General features: G+C 59.1%; 1 protein-coding gene across 2 annotated transcripts in view; it reads left to right on the top strand.

The window, feature by feature from the left end:
• The window catches only part of LGR6 (leucine rich repeat containing G protein-coupled receptor 6), a 209049-nt gene that overhangs the window by 150669 nt on the left and 44970 nt on the right, over positions 1–13410 (top strand). For both annotated transcript variants that reach the window (XM_068164663.1, XM_068164662.1), the window contains one exon: positions 11183–11251. In XM_068164663.1, coding sequence (XP_068020764.1) covers positions 11183–11251 — 69 coding nt within the window. The remainder of the gene's footprint in view (positions 1–11182; positions 11252–13410) is intronic.

Below are 13410 nucleotides of genomic sequence, written 5' to 3' on the forward strand. Positions count from 1 at the left end.
TTCAAGCCCTTTGGGGTGGTTGTTAAACCCCAGCCCCAATGAATCACCACAGGGCTGCCAGGAGGGCTGGCTCCAAGCCCCTCTGGCTCCAGGGCTTCTCTCTGCCCGGCCTTGCCCCCCAGGAGCTGTCCTCCCCGCAGGCCTCCCCAGCCCCTTCCCGGGGTAATTAGCGAGCTGCAAACGAGCTGCAGCCTCTGCTCCCGGAGCTGCAGCTCCCAGGGCAGCAATAAGAGAGAGTTAATATCAACTGCACCCCGGGCTAGGAAGGCAGGAAGGAGGAAATGTCTCCACCACAGCTCATGGGAGGCTTGGTTAAGCCCTGGGGGCCGGGCAGGCTTGGCTGCTCTCCTGGAAGGCTGCCTGCCAGGAGCTGCCCTGCTCCTCCAGGGGCATTTGTCTCCCTGGGCAGTTTGAAAGCTGAAGCCAGCCCCAGTCTGTGCAACTCCCAAGGCAGCTGCTGGGTTTGACTCCTCCATGGATGTTGTTTGCTGTGCTGAGCTGCTCTGCTCCTTCCCTGGCACCCTGGAGCTCCTCCAGCCCTGCTGTGAGTCCCCATGCAGCTCATCAGAGGCAGCTCAGCTCTGTGCTCCCACCCTGCCCTGCCTGGGGGCTTCAGCAGGGCCTTGGCTGCTCAGAGTCAGAGGGTGGAGAAGGGAAGGGGGCAGGTGGATATCTGATCCCCTGAGAGCCTGGCTCTGCTCCAGGGCAGAGCTGCACAGCCCATTGCCTGCTCTGGGGAAGGTGACAGCCAGAGAGAGCCACCTCTGAAACAGTGAGCACAGAGCACTGTCTGGAAGCACTGGGACCAGACACTTCCCTCCTGCAGTTGTCTGGAGCCAGCTGGTCCCAGTTTGCTTCATCTCCTCCAAAAGCAGACTCCTGGAGTCCCAGGAGTGTCCTGAGGGCTGCAGCCCAGGCCCTGAGGCAGCTGGGTGCTGCCCAGCTGAGCTCTGAGCTCTGGCTGAATGTGGCCAGCAGGAGCAGGGCAGGGATCATGCCCCTGGACCGGGCACTGGGAGGGCTGCAGCTCCAATCCTGGGATCAGTTTTGGGCTCCTCACTCCAAGAAGGACATTGAGGGCTGGAGGGAAGGGCAACAAAACTGGGGAAAGGTCTGGAGAAGAGGGCTGGGGAGGAGCAGCTGAGGGAGCTGGGGGGGTTGAGCCTGGAGACTCACAGAATGTTAGGGGCTGGAAGAGACCTCTGGAGAGCATCCAGTCCAGCCCCTGCCAGAGCAGGGCACCCAGGGCAGGGCACCCAGAACACATCCAGGTGGGTTTTGAATACCTCATAGAGGAAGACTCCACACCCCCCTGGGCAGCCTGCTCCAGTGCTCCATCGCTCTCCTGTTTACAGTGCCCCTGCTCCTGTCCCTGCAGGCCTTTGGGCACAGTCCCTCTGCAGCCTTCTTGGGCTCCCTTCAGGTACTGGAAGCTTGTCCCAAGGTCTCCCTGGAGCCTTCTCTTCTCCAGGCTGAGCAGCCCCAACTCGTTCATCCTGACCCTCTCCAGCAGTTCCAGGTCCTTCTTGTGCTGGGGGCACCAGAAGTGGAGGCAGTGCTGCAGGTGGGGTCCCACTAGAGCAGAGCAGAGGGGCAGAATCCCCTCCCTGCTGGGGGAGCCCTGCAGGGCTGAGGCAAGCTTGGCTGCAGCAGAGTTCCTGAGCTGTGGGAAGGAAGGTAGGGGTCCAACAAGAGCAAGTGCAGGATCCTGCACCTGTCGGTACAGGCTGGGGCAGGAGGTGATAGAAAGCAGCCCTGAGGAAAAGGCCCTGGGGGGCTGCTGGTGACTGAGAAGCTGGACAGGAGCCAGCAATGGGCACTGGCAGCACAGAAGGCCAAGGGCAGCCTGGGCTGCATCCAAAGCAGTGTGGCCAGAGATGGAGAGAGGGAATCCTGCCCCTCTGCTGTGCTCTGGGGAGACCTCACCTGCAGGGCTGGGTCCAGATATAAGGCCCCCAAAACAGGAAGGATGGAGAGGGTCCATAGGAGGCCACAAACATAATCACAGGGCTGGAGAACCTCTGCTATGGGGACAGGCTGGAAGAACCTAGAGCATCCCCAGTGCCTGAAGGGGCTCCAGGAGAGCTGGGGAAGGACTCTGGACAAGGGCTGGGAGTGCCAGGCTGAGGAACAATGGCTTTGAGCTGGGAGAGGAGAGACTGAAATTCTTGAGAGTGGTTGGTTTGCCAAATGAAATCAGTGCCCCTGGCAGATGAGTCCCCTGCCAGGTCACTTCTCTCCCCTGCACACTCTTGCATGTCTCCATCGAGGGGCTGGCACATGGCTCCAGGCTGGCTGGGCTCAGACCTGCTCTAGGTCCTTCCTCATCCCCCCTCCCTCCTTTCAACTGTCATAGCCACTTGCTGCATCTCCTCCCCCAGGGGAAGGGCAACACTCAGCACACACCAGGAGAGAGGGCACAGAAAGAGGGCACCCAGTGGCACAGCTCCTGTCCAATCTCCCAGGCTAATCAGGCAGCTCTGCCCAGCTCAAGCCCAGCCACAAGCCATGGCCTTGGTGTAAGGCCTCTGGGTCAAGCTGGCTGGCTGCTCTCGGGCAAGAAGTCAAACTCCATGGTCACTGTGGCCCCCTTGGGCTCTCAGGCACCAATTAAATCATTTCCAGTGCTTGGCTTGGCCACAGCAACCAGCCCAGCTCACAGCAGCAGCAGCAGTGACCTTTCCTGGCAGCTTGGTGAGTGCCAGCTCAGGCCTGGGGTGAAGTCCCTGTCACAGCCTGCACCAGGTCTCCCCAGGACACTGCAGCAGCCTCTCCAGCTGCCCTGGGGCTGGAGCAGTCAGCATTGTCCCATCTGCAGCTTCTAATCTGACTGCATCTCCAGGTTTATTAGCTGCAAATGTGTGGTGTTTTGTGGCTTATGGAAGAATTTATAGTACTGGATAATTTTATTCTTCTGGCTTCCTGTGTGGAACCACTAATGGCCCCTAGCAGGCAGAAAATTGACCTGAGACTCCTTCCCCTCCTTCTCTCCTTCTGGCCTGACTGAAGACAGTAATAGTCCCAGGCTGCATGTTGTCAGCTTCAAATCACCCTGGCAGTTAAACCCCAAAATAGCTCTGCCTTTGATCTTCAGCTTCACTTTCATTCCTAAACAAACAGCAGGGCTGGCTAAGATCTTCCAAACACGAAGCTGTAGGCTCCCTCTGGAAACAGCAGCAAGGGCCAGGCAGGCAGCTCAGGGTGCCTGGGACTGGGTGACCCCTGAGGGTTTGCACTTTAGAAGAGGGGAGGCTCCTGTCAGGGTCCCACAGCAATGCCTGCAGCTGGCAGCCTGGAGCCCAGCTAAGCAAAGTGATTTTTGTACAGCCATCTCTCTTGCACATCCTTCAGAACCTCTTGGCTGGGTCATTTTGCTTCCCAAAGCTCTCCCCCTCGTGCCATGCCCACCATCTGCTTTAGGAGCTCTCCCTGCTGTTTTGGCACAGCCATGGCCTTGGGGTGTTGCTGTCCTTCCCCCAGGTAGTGCTGGCATTGGGTCTGCTCTCCAGCGCCTAGGAAGGCAGCAGCCCACAGCCAGGAACCCTCACACATGGCATGCAGAGCCTTGGGGCAGCCTCCCCAAGGACAGCTGGCACAGCTGGGACCTCACCAGTGACAGATTCAGGCTCCTTGGGCCAAGAGGTGTCCCTGGCCAGCCCCATGGTCACCCCAACCCACGCTGCAGAGCAGTGCAGTGCAGGTGGTGTCACCTGGCAGCAGCTTTGGCTGTTGCCAGCTTTCCCTACAGCATCCCAAAGCTGGAAGCAAGAGGAAAGTGTCAAGAGTGTGGACTTGGGACCAGCTGCTCAAGCAGCTCAGATAAAGCAAGGGGAGAAGGAGGTCACTGGGGAGGTGCTCTCTGTGTCACCTCCACCTTCTATATCCACCCAGGCCTGGAGAGGGCTTGGAAAGGGAAGTGCAGGTCACTGACAGCCTCAGAGGAGGAAACTTAACTGCAGCTGAAGTCAAAACCCAAAACCCTCCCAGACTCACTCAGCTCAAACTCCTTCCCCAGTGCCAGGAAAGAAGCTCCAGAGCCTCACCACCAGGCACACAGGCAGGGCCAAACCCCCCACAGGTGGAGCAGTGCCTGGGGTGGCTGCAGCACTGCTGAGCACAGACAACTCTGCAAGGCCCCAGGGCTGAATGGCACTGAAGCAGCAGAGACTGCAGCACTGCCACCAACAGCCACAGCCTCCCCTAGGGGGAGGTCAGAGGCTTTTTCTGGGTGCTGAGCCAAGTTCTGAGAAGAAAGGAAGGAAGGAAGGAAGGAAGGAAGGAAGGAAGGAAGGAAGGAAGGAAGGAAGGAAGGAAGGAAGGAAGGGAGGGAGGGAGGGAGGGAGGGAGGAAGGGAGGAAGGAAGGAAGGAAGGAAGGAAGGAAGGAAGGAAGGAAGGAAGGAAGGAAGGAAGGAAGGAAGGAAGGAAGGAAGGAAGGGAGGGAGGGAGGGAGGGAGGGAGGGAGGGAGGGAAGAAGGAAGGAAGGAAGGAAGGAAGGAAGGAAGGAAGGAAGGAAGGAAGGAAGGAAGGAAGGAAGGAAGGAAGGAAGGAAGGAAGGAAGGAAGGAAGGAAGGAAGGAAGGAAGGAAGGAAGGAAGGAAGGAAGGAGAGGGGAGAAGGGAGAGAGAAGAAAGAAGAGGGAAGCTACCCTTTCATCTGGACTTTGGGGAGAGCTGCCCCACTGCAGGCAAGAGATGACCTGGGGACCATCTCAAGGAGTGGTTTCTTCCAGCCCTCTCCACCTAGATGAAGCCCCCTAAAGGCAGCAGGGCTTGGCCCAGGGCAGGGCTGGGAGCAGGTCAGGGCGGTGTGAGCGGCACAGGGCCCCGGAGCAGCCGGCTGCAGGCACCACGCAGGGCAGCTGCTGAGGAGCAGCACTTTGGGGTTTGCTCTCCAGCAGGGAGAGCTTCGCCTCTCCAGACACCGGGGAGCACCCCCAGCGAGGGTGCATTGTCTGTCCTGAGCAGGCTGGGGCTGCTGGTAGCCAGGCTGGAACAGCGCAGCTACACCTGGCTGCATTTCCACTTCCCAAGCAGCCCAGCACTCGGATGTGACTGCTGCAGCCGCAGGCAGCTGCCGAACACAATCCTCTTTGTGCGTGGGGGAGGGAGGCAGGAGGGGCTGCCAGGGCTGGCAGAGGTGTGTGGAGCGGTCCTGTAGGGACCTGCAGCCGCAGGGAGCTGCAAACAAAACCTTCATCTGCCGATGAAAGAGCAGCCTGGAAGAGAGAGGGGCTGGGAGGGAAGCGCAGGTCTGGTGACAGACAGGAGCAAACATTGCGGCAGCCCGGGCCGGGAGCAGCGCTGGCTGCCGACCCGGCAGTGAATCACCAGGGCCAGGGCTGCTCTGCTCCTGGCAGCTGCCCACAGGCACACCGGCTGCGGCTGGGGACCCTCAGCCCTGCTCCACGGCTTGGCTCTGGTGCCATGGGGCCGGTGGGCTGCCAGGGCTCACAGTGCCACTCCTCTGGGGCACATCCCTTGGCGCCACACAACCTTGTGTGACCTCCCTGCACTGCTGTGCCCCTGGGAGGTCACTGCGGGGGGAGACTCCTGAGGGCACAAAGCGCCTCAGGTGCAGATAGAGCTTTGGTACTGTTGGGCACCCTGGGCTGCCAATGCCCTGACTCCAGTCAGAGGGGTTGGGATCTGCCTGGTGCTTTCCAAGTGCCCAGCAGTGTCCTGCCTGCACTGCTGCCACTCAGAGAGTGGCACTCTGAGATCCACCTCTGTGCCTCCCCGAGCTGCAGTGCAGAGGTCCTGCCTCCTGTGTGGGGTGAGGCCCTGCCAGTGACAGACACCCAGCAGGTCCCAGTGACAGAAACTGCCCAGGAGCATCCCAGCAGCTGATCCAAGCCACATGTGCAGAGCAGAGTGAGGCCTAGGGGCAGGCATCCGGTGGAATGTTTATTCTTAAAAGACCTTTTGGGGCCTGTGGTGGGTTGTGGGCTCAAGCAAGAAGACTGCAGAAAAATCATTGACCTGCTTGGAGCCAGATGTGTGAGAGTGAGTGCCTGAGGAGGTCAGAGAGTCACAGAACTGTCAGGGCTGGAAGGGACCCCAAGGCTCAGCCAGCTCCAACCCCTGCCATGGGCAGGGACACCTCACACCACAGCAGCTTGCTCACAGCCACCTCCAGCCTGGCTGCAAACACCTCCAGGCAGGAGGCTTCCACCACCTCCCTGGGCAGCCTGGGCCAGGCTCTCACCACCCTCCTGGCCAACAACTTCTTCCTCACAGCCAATCTCAGTCTCCCCACTTCTACTTCTGCTCCATCCCCCCCAGTCCTATCCCTCCCTCACACCCTCCAAAGTCCCTCCCCAGCTTTCCTGCAGCCCCCTGCAGATCCTGGCAGGCCACAAGGAGGTCTCCTAGGAGCCTTCTCCTCTCCAGCCTGCACAACCCCAACTCTCTCAGGCTGTCTACAGAGCAGAGCAGCTCCAGCCCTCTGCACCTCCTTCTGGCCCTTCTCTGGACACCTTCCAGCCCCTCCAGAGCCTTTCTGGCACAGAGGCTCCAGAGCTGGCCCCAGAGCTGCAGCTGTGGGCTCAGCAGAGTGGAGCAGAGGGGCAGAATCCCCTCCCTGCTGGCCACACTTCTCTGGTTGGCTCTCTGGGCTCTCAGTAGATGTGAGGGGACATAAGCAGGGGACACTTTGCTCCCCTTTCCCTCCAGTGTCCTGGGGATGTGCACAGCAGCTTCACTTTTGCTGGGACTGTGCCTCTGCATGCAGGGTGGACATGGTGGGGGGACAGAGCTTGTGGTCTTGTCTCCATCCCTGTGCTCCTCTCTGATGTCTGCCTGCACTGGCAGCTGTTAGCCTCTCTCCAGCACTTGAGAGGTAGGTCCCAAAGGAGCAGGATTCATTTGCTCAAATCCATGCATGGAGTGGGGGCAGCCAGACCCCCTCTGGAGGTGAACAAATAGCTCTTGGTGTGTGGGGAGAAACTCTGCCAGAGCAGGGCCTCCTGCATGCCCTGTGCTGCAGAGGGAATCCATCACCACGGCCTGCTGTGGACCCTGCCATGGCTGCACAAGACAATATCCACCCAAGACAGCTGAATTCTGTCTGCTCCCCACAGCTCCCTGAAAGGAGCTTGGAGCCAGGTGGGACCTGGGCTCTTCTCCCAGGCAGCAAGGGACAGGAGGAGAGGAAATGGCCTCAGACTGCAGCAGGGGAGGCTCAGGTTGGACATTAGGAAAGATTCCTTCAGCAGAAGAGTGATGGAGCACTGGCCCAGGCTGTCCCCAGCCCTGGGGGTGTTTAAAGGACCTCTGGATGAGGAGCCTGGGGCCATGGGCTGAGAGCTGTGCACAGGCAGGGGCTGGGCATGGCTGGGCTCAAGGATCTGAAGCTCTTTTCCAACCAGGAGAGTCTCTGGTTCTGTACTTGTCTGTTTTGTCTCCTGGCCCTGAGGATCCTTAGGACACAGCCATGCAGGCCTGGAGTCCTGGGAGGCACAAGGGAAGAGCATCCTGGAGCTGGTTTGCTCTGTAAACACCTCCAGGGCCCAGCCAAGACCTTGCTGTGGAGCTGGGACAGCAGCAAAGGAGAAGAGTGAGAGGGAGAGAGGAGGCCAAGAAAGATCATAAAGTAATTACCATGCCTGGACCCAGAGGATGAGGATTCCAGGGTAATTGGGCAGCAGCTCATGGCTGTGTAAATGCAGAGTTATTTCTGTTCTGTAAACCACAATCCAGGTTACACAGTAATTACTTAGAGGGCCATTAAGTGTAATTATGCAGTAATCTCCAGGAGCCAGTAATTACCCTCATGTTCCCAAGTATCTACCACTGAAAACCCAGGGAGTTTCATGCAGGTAGGAAGCAGTCACAGAGCTTTCAGACTTCAGTGTCTCGCTCTGTGGCTGGCCAGGGCAGGGGCAGATGTGACCATTTCAGCTGGAGCTGCCTCTCCAAGGAGAGCTTTGGGCATGCCCCAGGGCTGCCACAGCCCCAGTGTCCATGGGCCCCCTCCATGGCCCCCTCCAGCCAGCAGCAGGAGCAGAACCTTCAGAGGACTGGCACAGAATCACAGAATGCTCTGGGTTGGAAGGGAGCTCCAGAGCTCATCCGCTCCAACCCCTGCACCCAGCAGGGACATCCTGCACTGGAGCAGGTTGCCCAGAGCCCTCTCCAGCCTCACCTGCAATAGCTCCAGGGATAGGCCCCAACCCCCTCCCTGGGCAACCTGCTGCAGTGTTCCAGCAGCCTCCTGGGGCAGAACTTGTTCCTCACATCCAATCTCAATCTGCTCTGCTCTCGTTTCAAACCACTGCCCCTGGTGTTGTCCCTGCAGGCCTTTGGGGACAGTCCCTCTGCAGCCTTCTTGTAGCTCCCTTCAGGTACTGGCAGGCTGCTCTGAGGTCTCCCTGAAGCCTTCTCTTCTCCAAGCTGCACAGCCCCAGCTCCCTCAGCCTGTCCCCACAGCAGAGGTTCTACAGCCCCCTGAGCATTTTCATAGCTTCCCCTGGAGCCTCTCCAGCAGCTCCAGGTCCTTCCTGTGTTGAGGGCTCCAGAGCTGGACACAGCCCTGCAGGTGAGGTCTCAGCAGAGCAGAGGGTCAGGATCCTCTCTCCAGCTCTGGCCACACTGCTTTGGCTGCAGCCCAGGCACTTGGCTTTCCTAAAAGGGAGAGTTCTAGCTCTGCTTCTCTTGGGCTTCATGCCCCTTAGGACAGTGAACTGCACTAGCCCAGGGTCACTGCAGCCCAGGCTGCCTTCAGCTTTGACATCCCTGGTGACTTCCCTTGCCTTTGTGACCAACAGGTCCCACACCCCCCCTCAGCTGGGGCTGTTCTTCTCTCTTAAGAAGTTGCCATCCAGGCACTCCAGGAGCCTCCTGCTTTGCCTGCAGCCATGCTGCTTGTTCCTCCCCAGCTGCCAGCAGTGCCTCAGAGCTCAAATCCTGTCCCAGAGGGGAACAAATGCAGCCCATGAGGCTTCAGGCAGGCTCAGGTGTTTCTTCTGGTGGCCAGCTCAGGGCAGGTAACAGCACTGTGGTTGGCAGGCTGTATTTTACTGCACATTTATTTGCCACTTGGATATCCACAAGTCCATGGGACCAGATGGGATCCATCCTAGGGTGCTGAGAGAGCTGGCGGATGTGCTAGCTAGGCCACTCTCCATCATTTTCCTCCAGTCCTGGCTCACTGGTGAGGTCCCAGATGACTGGAAACTGGCCAACGTGGTCCCCATCCACAAGAAGGGTCGGATGGAGGAACCTGGAAACTACAGGCCAGTCAGCCTGACCTCAGTGCCAGGGAAAGTGATGGAGCAGATTATCCTGGCAGCAATAACTGCGCACCTGAAGGATGGCCAAGGGCTCAGGTCCAGCCAACATGGATTCAGGAAGGGCAGATCCTGCCTCTCCAACCTGATCTCTTTCTATGATCAGGTGACCCGCCTGGTGGATGTGGGGAGGCCTGTGGATGTGGTCTACCTAGACTTCAGCAAGGCCTTTGACACCATCCCCCACAGCAAACTGCTGACTAAGCTGTCAGCCTGTGGATTGGACCACTACACTCTGTGCTGGGTTAGGAACTGGCTGGAGGGCCGGGCCCAGAGAGTGGTCGTGAACGGTGCCGCATCCAGCTGGAGGCCAGTCACCAGTGGCGTCCCCCAGGGATCAGTGCTGGGCCCTGTCCTCTTCAACATATTCGTTGATGATCTGGATGAAGGGGTAGAGTCAGTCATCAGCAAGTTTGCAGATGACACAAAGTTAGGGGCAGATGTTAGTCAGTTAGAGGGTAGAAAGGCTCTGCAGAGGGACCTCGACCGACTGGACAGATGGGCAGAGTCCAATGGGATGGCTTTCAACAAGTCCAAGTGCCGAGTGCTGCACTTTGGCTATGGCAATCCCATGCAGAGCTATAGGCTGGGGTCGGAGTGGCTGGAGAGCTCCCAGACAGAGAGGGACCTGGGTGTGCTGATCGACAGCCACCTGAATATGAGCCAGCAGTGTGCTCAGGTGGCCAGGAGGGCCAATAGCATTCTGGCCTGTATTAGGAATAGTGTGGCCAGCAGGAGCAGGGAGGTCATAGTGCCCCTGTACTCTGCTCTGGTTAGGCCGCACATTGAGTACTGTGTCCAGTTCTGGGCTCCTCAGTTTAAGAAGGACATTGAGACACTTGAGCGTGTCCAGAGAAGGGCAACAAGGCTGGGGAGAGGCCTTGAGCACAGCCCTGTGAGGAGAGGCTGAGGGAGCTGGGATTGTTTAGCCTGGAGAAGAGGAGGCTCAGGGGTGACCTTATTGCCCTCTACAACTACCTGAAGGGTGGTTGTAGCCAGGAGGGAGTTGGCCTCTTCTCCCAGGCAACCAGCACCAGAACAAGGGGACACAGTCTCAAGCTGCGCCAGGGGAGGTTCAGACTCGAGGTGAGGAGAAAGTTCTTCACCGAGCGAGTCATTCGGCATTGGAATGGGTTGCCCAGGGAGGTGGTTGAGTCATCGACCCTGGAGGCGTTCAAGGGGAGATTGGACGTGGCACTTGGTGCCATGGTCTAGTCATGGGGTCTGCGGTGTCAGGTTGGACTCGATGATCCTCGAGGTCCTTTCCAACCTGGGTGATACTGTGATACTGTGATACTGTGATACATTGAACTGAACACTCAGCAGTCTCAACACCTCTTGCACATCACTGCCACATTCAGCTCACAGTTTCCACCATGGGGTTCACACCAACCATCAGAAGCAGGCCTAGGCCTTCCCACAGCCTGCTCTTCCCACTGGTCCCAGCCACAGCATGTCCCAGGGGCACTGAGCATTCCCTGGGCAAGCACCAAGGGAATGGCCTCCTGATCTCTGCACCTCAGCAGAAGGGGCCCAGAGAAGCCCTTTGGTGGGACCCACACAGCTGGAGCTGCTTTTGTGTTTCTTGTCCTAGTCCCATTTTGGCCTGGAAGGCAGAACAGAGCACAGCCAGAGCCCCGGGGGGGAGCTCCTGGGAGAGGGGAACAGGGTCTGGGGATGTCAGGCAGCAGCAAGGTCCTGAGCCTGGCTGCCCCTCGGTGCTGCTAGCAGGGAAGGTCCCAGCTGCAGGAACCTGTGAGACCTGTCTGCAGGCACTGGCTGGAGCAGCAGGGCAGGAAAACCTCTCTGCCATGCTTCAGAGCCCAGTTTCCATGCACAGATCCAGGGGTGAGTTCCTGCAGAGAGTTAATGAATGGTTTTCCCTCTGTCTTCCAGGGACCTGAACTACAACGAGCTGCTGGAGTTCCCTGGGGCCATCAGGACGCTGGGCCGGCTGCAGGAGCTGTGAGCCTCTCTCTTCCTTCCCAGAAGCATTCCCCGTGGAGAGTGGGCAGCACAGCTCTGCCCTGGGGAGAGCACTGCTGCCAGCCTCTGCTCTGCCTTGCCCAGCCCTCTCTGCCAGCCCCTCAGAGCCATCTGTGCTCTGATCCCCTCCCCAGCAGCCCCTGCACCGTCACTGGGGGAGGGCACATCCTGCAGCTGCCGTGGAGCAGGCTGCTCCTGCAGCTCTTCGTTCTCCTGTGGCATAGGAAGGACTCAAAGTCCATCTGCTCTCCAGCTTCTTCTCATGCCCACTGCCCAGCTGGGGCCACAGCCATGGTGCTCTCTGAGCTGCTGTGAGGCCGTGGCTGCTGCAGGCTTGTGCCACCTCCCCTGACATGCAGAAGCTGTTTGGCCTGCACAGGAGCCTCCACCTCCACACGAGGAGGAACTTCTGTGCTGTGAGGCTCACAGAGCCCTGGAGCAGGCTGCCCAGGCAGGTTGTGCAGTCTGCTCTGCAGCCTTTCAAGCCCCATCTGGATGTGCTCCTCTGTGACCTGAGCTAGATTGTATGGTCCTGCCCTGGCAGGGGGCTTGGGCTGGAAGATCTCTTTGGGTCCCTTCCAACCCCTGACATCTGTGATCTGTGACCTCCCTCAGGACAAATCTGTAACAGGCTCCTGACCATGGCAGTGTCTGGGGCTCCCTCCTCTGACCACTCAGCCTGGGTGACACCAGCCATGGGAAACTCTCTCCCTGAGCCCCCAGGAAGAGAGAATGCCCAGGGTGGGGTTCAGGGGGGGTTCAGTTGAGCTGATGTGGACCCATATTTCCTGTGGACTGTGCCCCACTTGTGCCAGGCTGGTATGGAGCAGAAGCTTTGGTGCTTCTGGGAGGCCTGAAGTAGAAACCTGAAACTGTTTTTGTTCTTGGGCTGGAAGGATTCTCAGGGCATTGCTCTGCTCAGCCCAGAAGTCTTCACATCCTCAGCTCACACTGAGTGCAAAGTCCTTGCTCCACCTGGAGATGGCTTTGGAAATGCTCCTCACTAAATCAGAGACACTTCTGCCACAGCCACCCAGCTCAGGCAGCCTGCTGGGCACTGACCCAGCTGAGCAGCACCCACAGCCTGCTCCTGGGGAGACCCCAGCTCTGTGGGGCTGCAATGGGGACCCCAGCTGTGTGAGGCTACAATGGGGACCCCAGCTCTGTGAGGCTGTAGGGGGGACCCCAGCTCTGTGAGGCTGTAGGGGAGACCCCAGCTGTGTGAGGCTGCAATGGGGACCCCAGATCTGTGAGGCTGCAATGGGGACCCCCAGCTGTGTGAGGCTGTAGGGGAGACCCCAGATCTGTGAGGCTGCAATGGGGACCCCAGCTGTGTGAGGCTGTAGGGGAGACCCCAGCTCTGTGAGGCTGTAGGGGGGACCCCAGCTCTGTGAGTCTGCAATGGGGACCCCAGCTGTGTGAGGCTGCAATGGGGACCCCAGCTGTGTGAGGCTGTAGGGGAGACCCCAGCTCTGTGAGGCTGCAATGGGGACCCCAGCTGTGTGAGGCTGCAATGGGGACCCCAGCTGTGTGAGGCTGTAGGGGAGACCCCAGCTCTGTGAGGCTGCAATGGGGACCCCAGCTCTGTGAGGCTGTAGGGGAGACCCCAGCTCTGTGAGGCTGCAATGGGGACCCCAGCTCTGTGAGGCTGTAGGGGGGACCCCAGCTCTGTGAGGCTGTAGGGGGGACCCCAGCTCTGTGAAGCTGTAATGGGGACCCCAGCTGTGTGAGGCTGTAGGAGAGACTCCAGCTCTGTGAGGCTGTAATGGGGACCCCCAGCTGTGTGGGGCTGTAGGGGAGACCCCAGCTCTGTGAGGCTGCAATGGGGACCCCCAGCTGTGTGGGGCTGTAGGGGAGACCCCAGTTCTGTGAGGCTGTAATGGGGACCCCCAGCTGTGTGGGGCTGTACGGTAGACCCCAGCTCTGTGAAGCTGTAATGGGGACCCCCAGCTGTGTGGGGCTGTAAGGGAGATCCCAGCTGTGTGGGGCTGTAGGGGAGACCACCCATAAGAGCTGTGATTCCCAGAGGCCATGCCAGGTTTTGCTTCCTGCTGTTTGCTGAGCTGCAAAGTGTTAAACCTGAAGCCTTCTGCTGGGCTGAGCACAGGGCCATGGAGCTCCCAGCCTGGCACAGAGTA

The sequence above is a fragment of the Melanerpes formicivorus genome, unplaced genomic scaffold (assembly GCF_026170545.1).
Source record: "Melanerpes formicivorus ecotype bairdi unplaced genomic scaffold, bMelFor1.0.p_v2 SCAF_82, whole genome shotgun sequence".
NCBI lineage: Eukaryota > Metazoa > Chordata > Aves > Piciformes > Picidae > Melanerpes > Melanerpes formicivorus.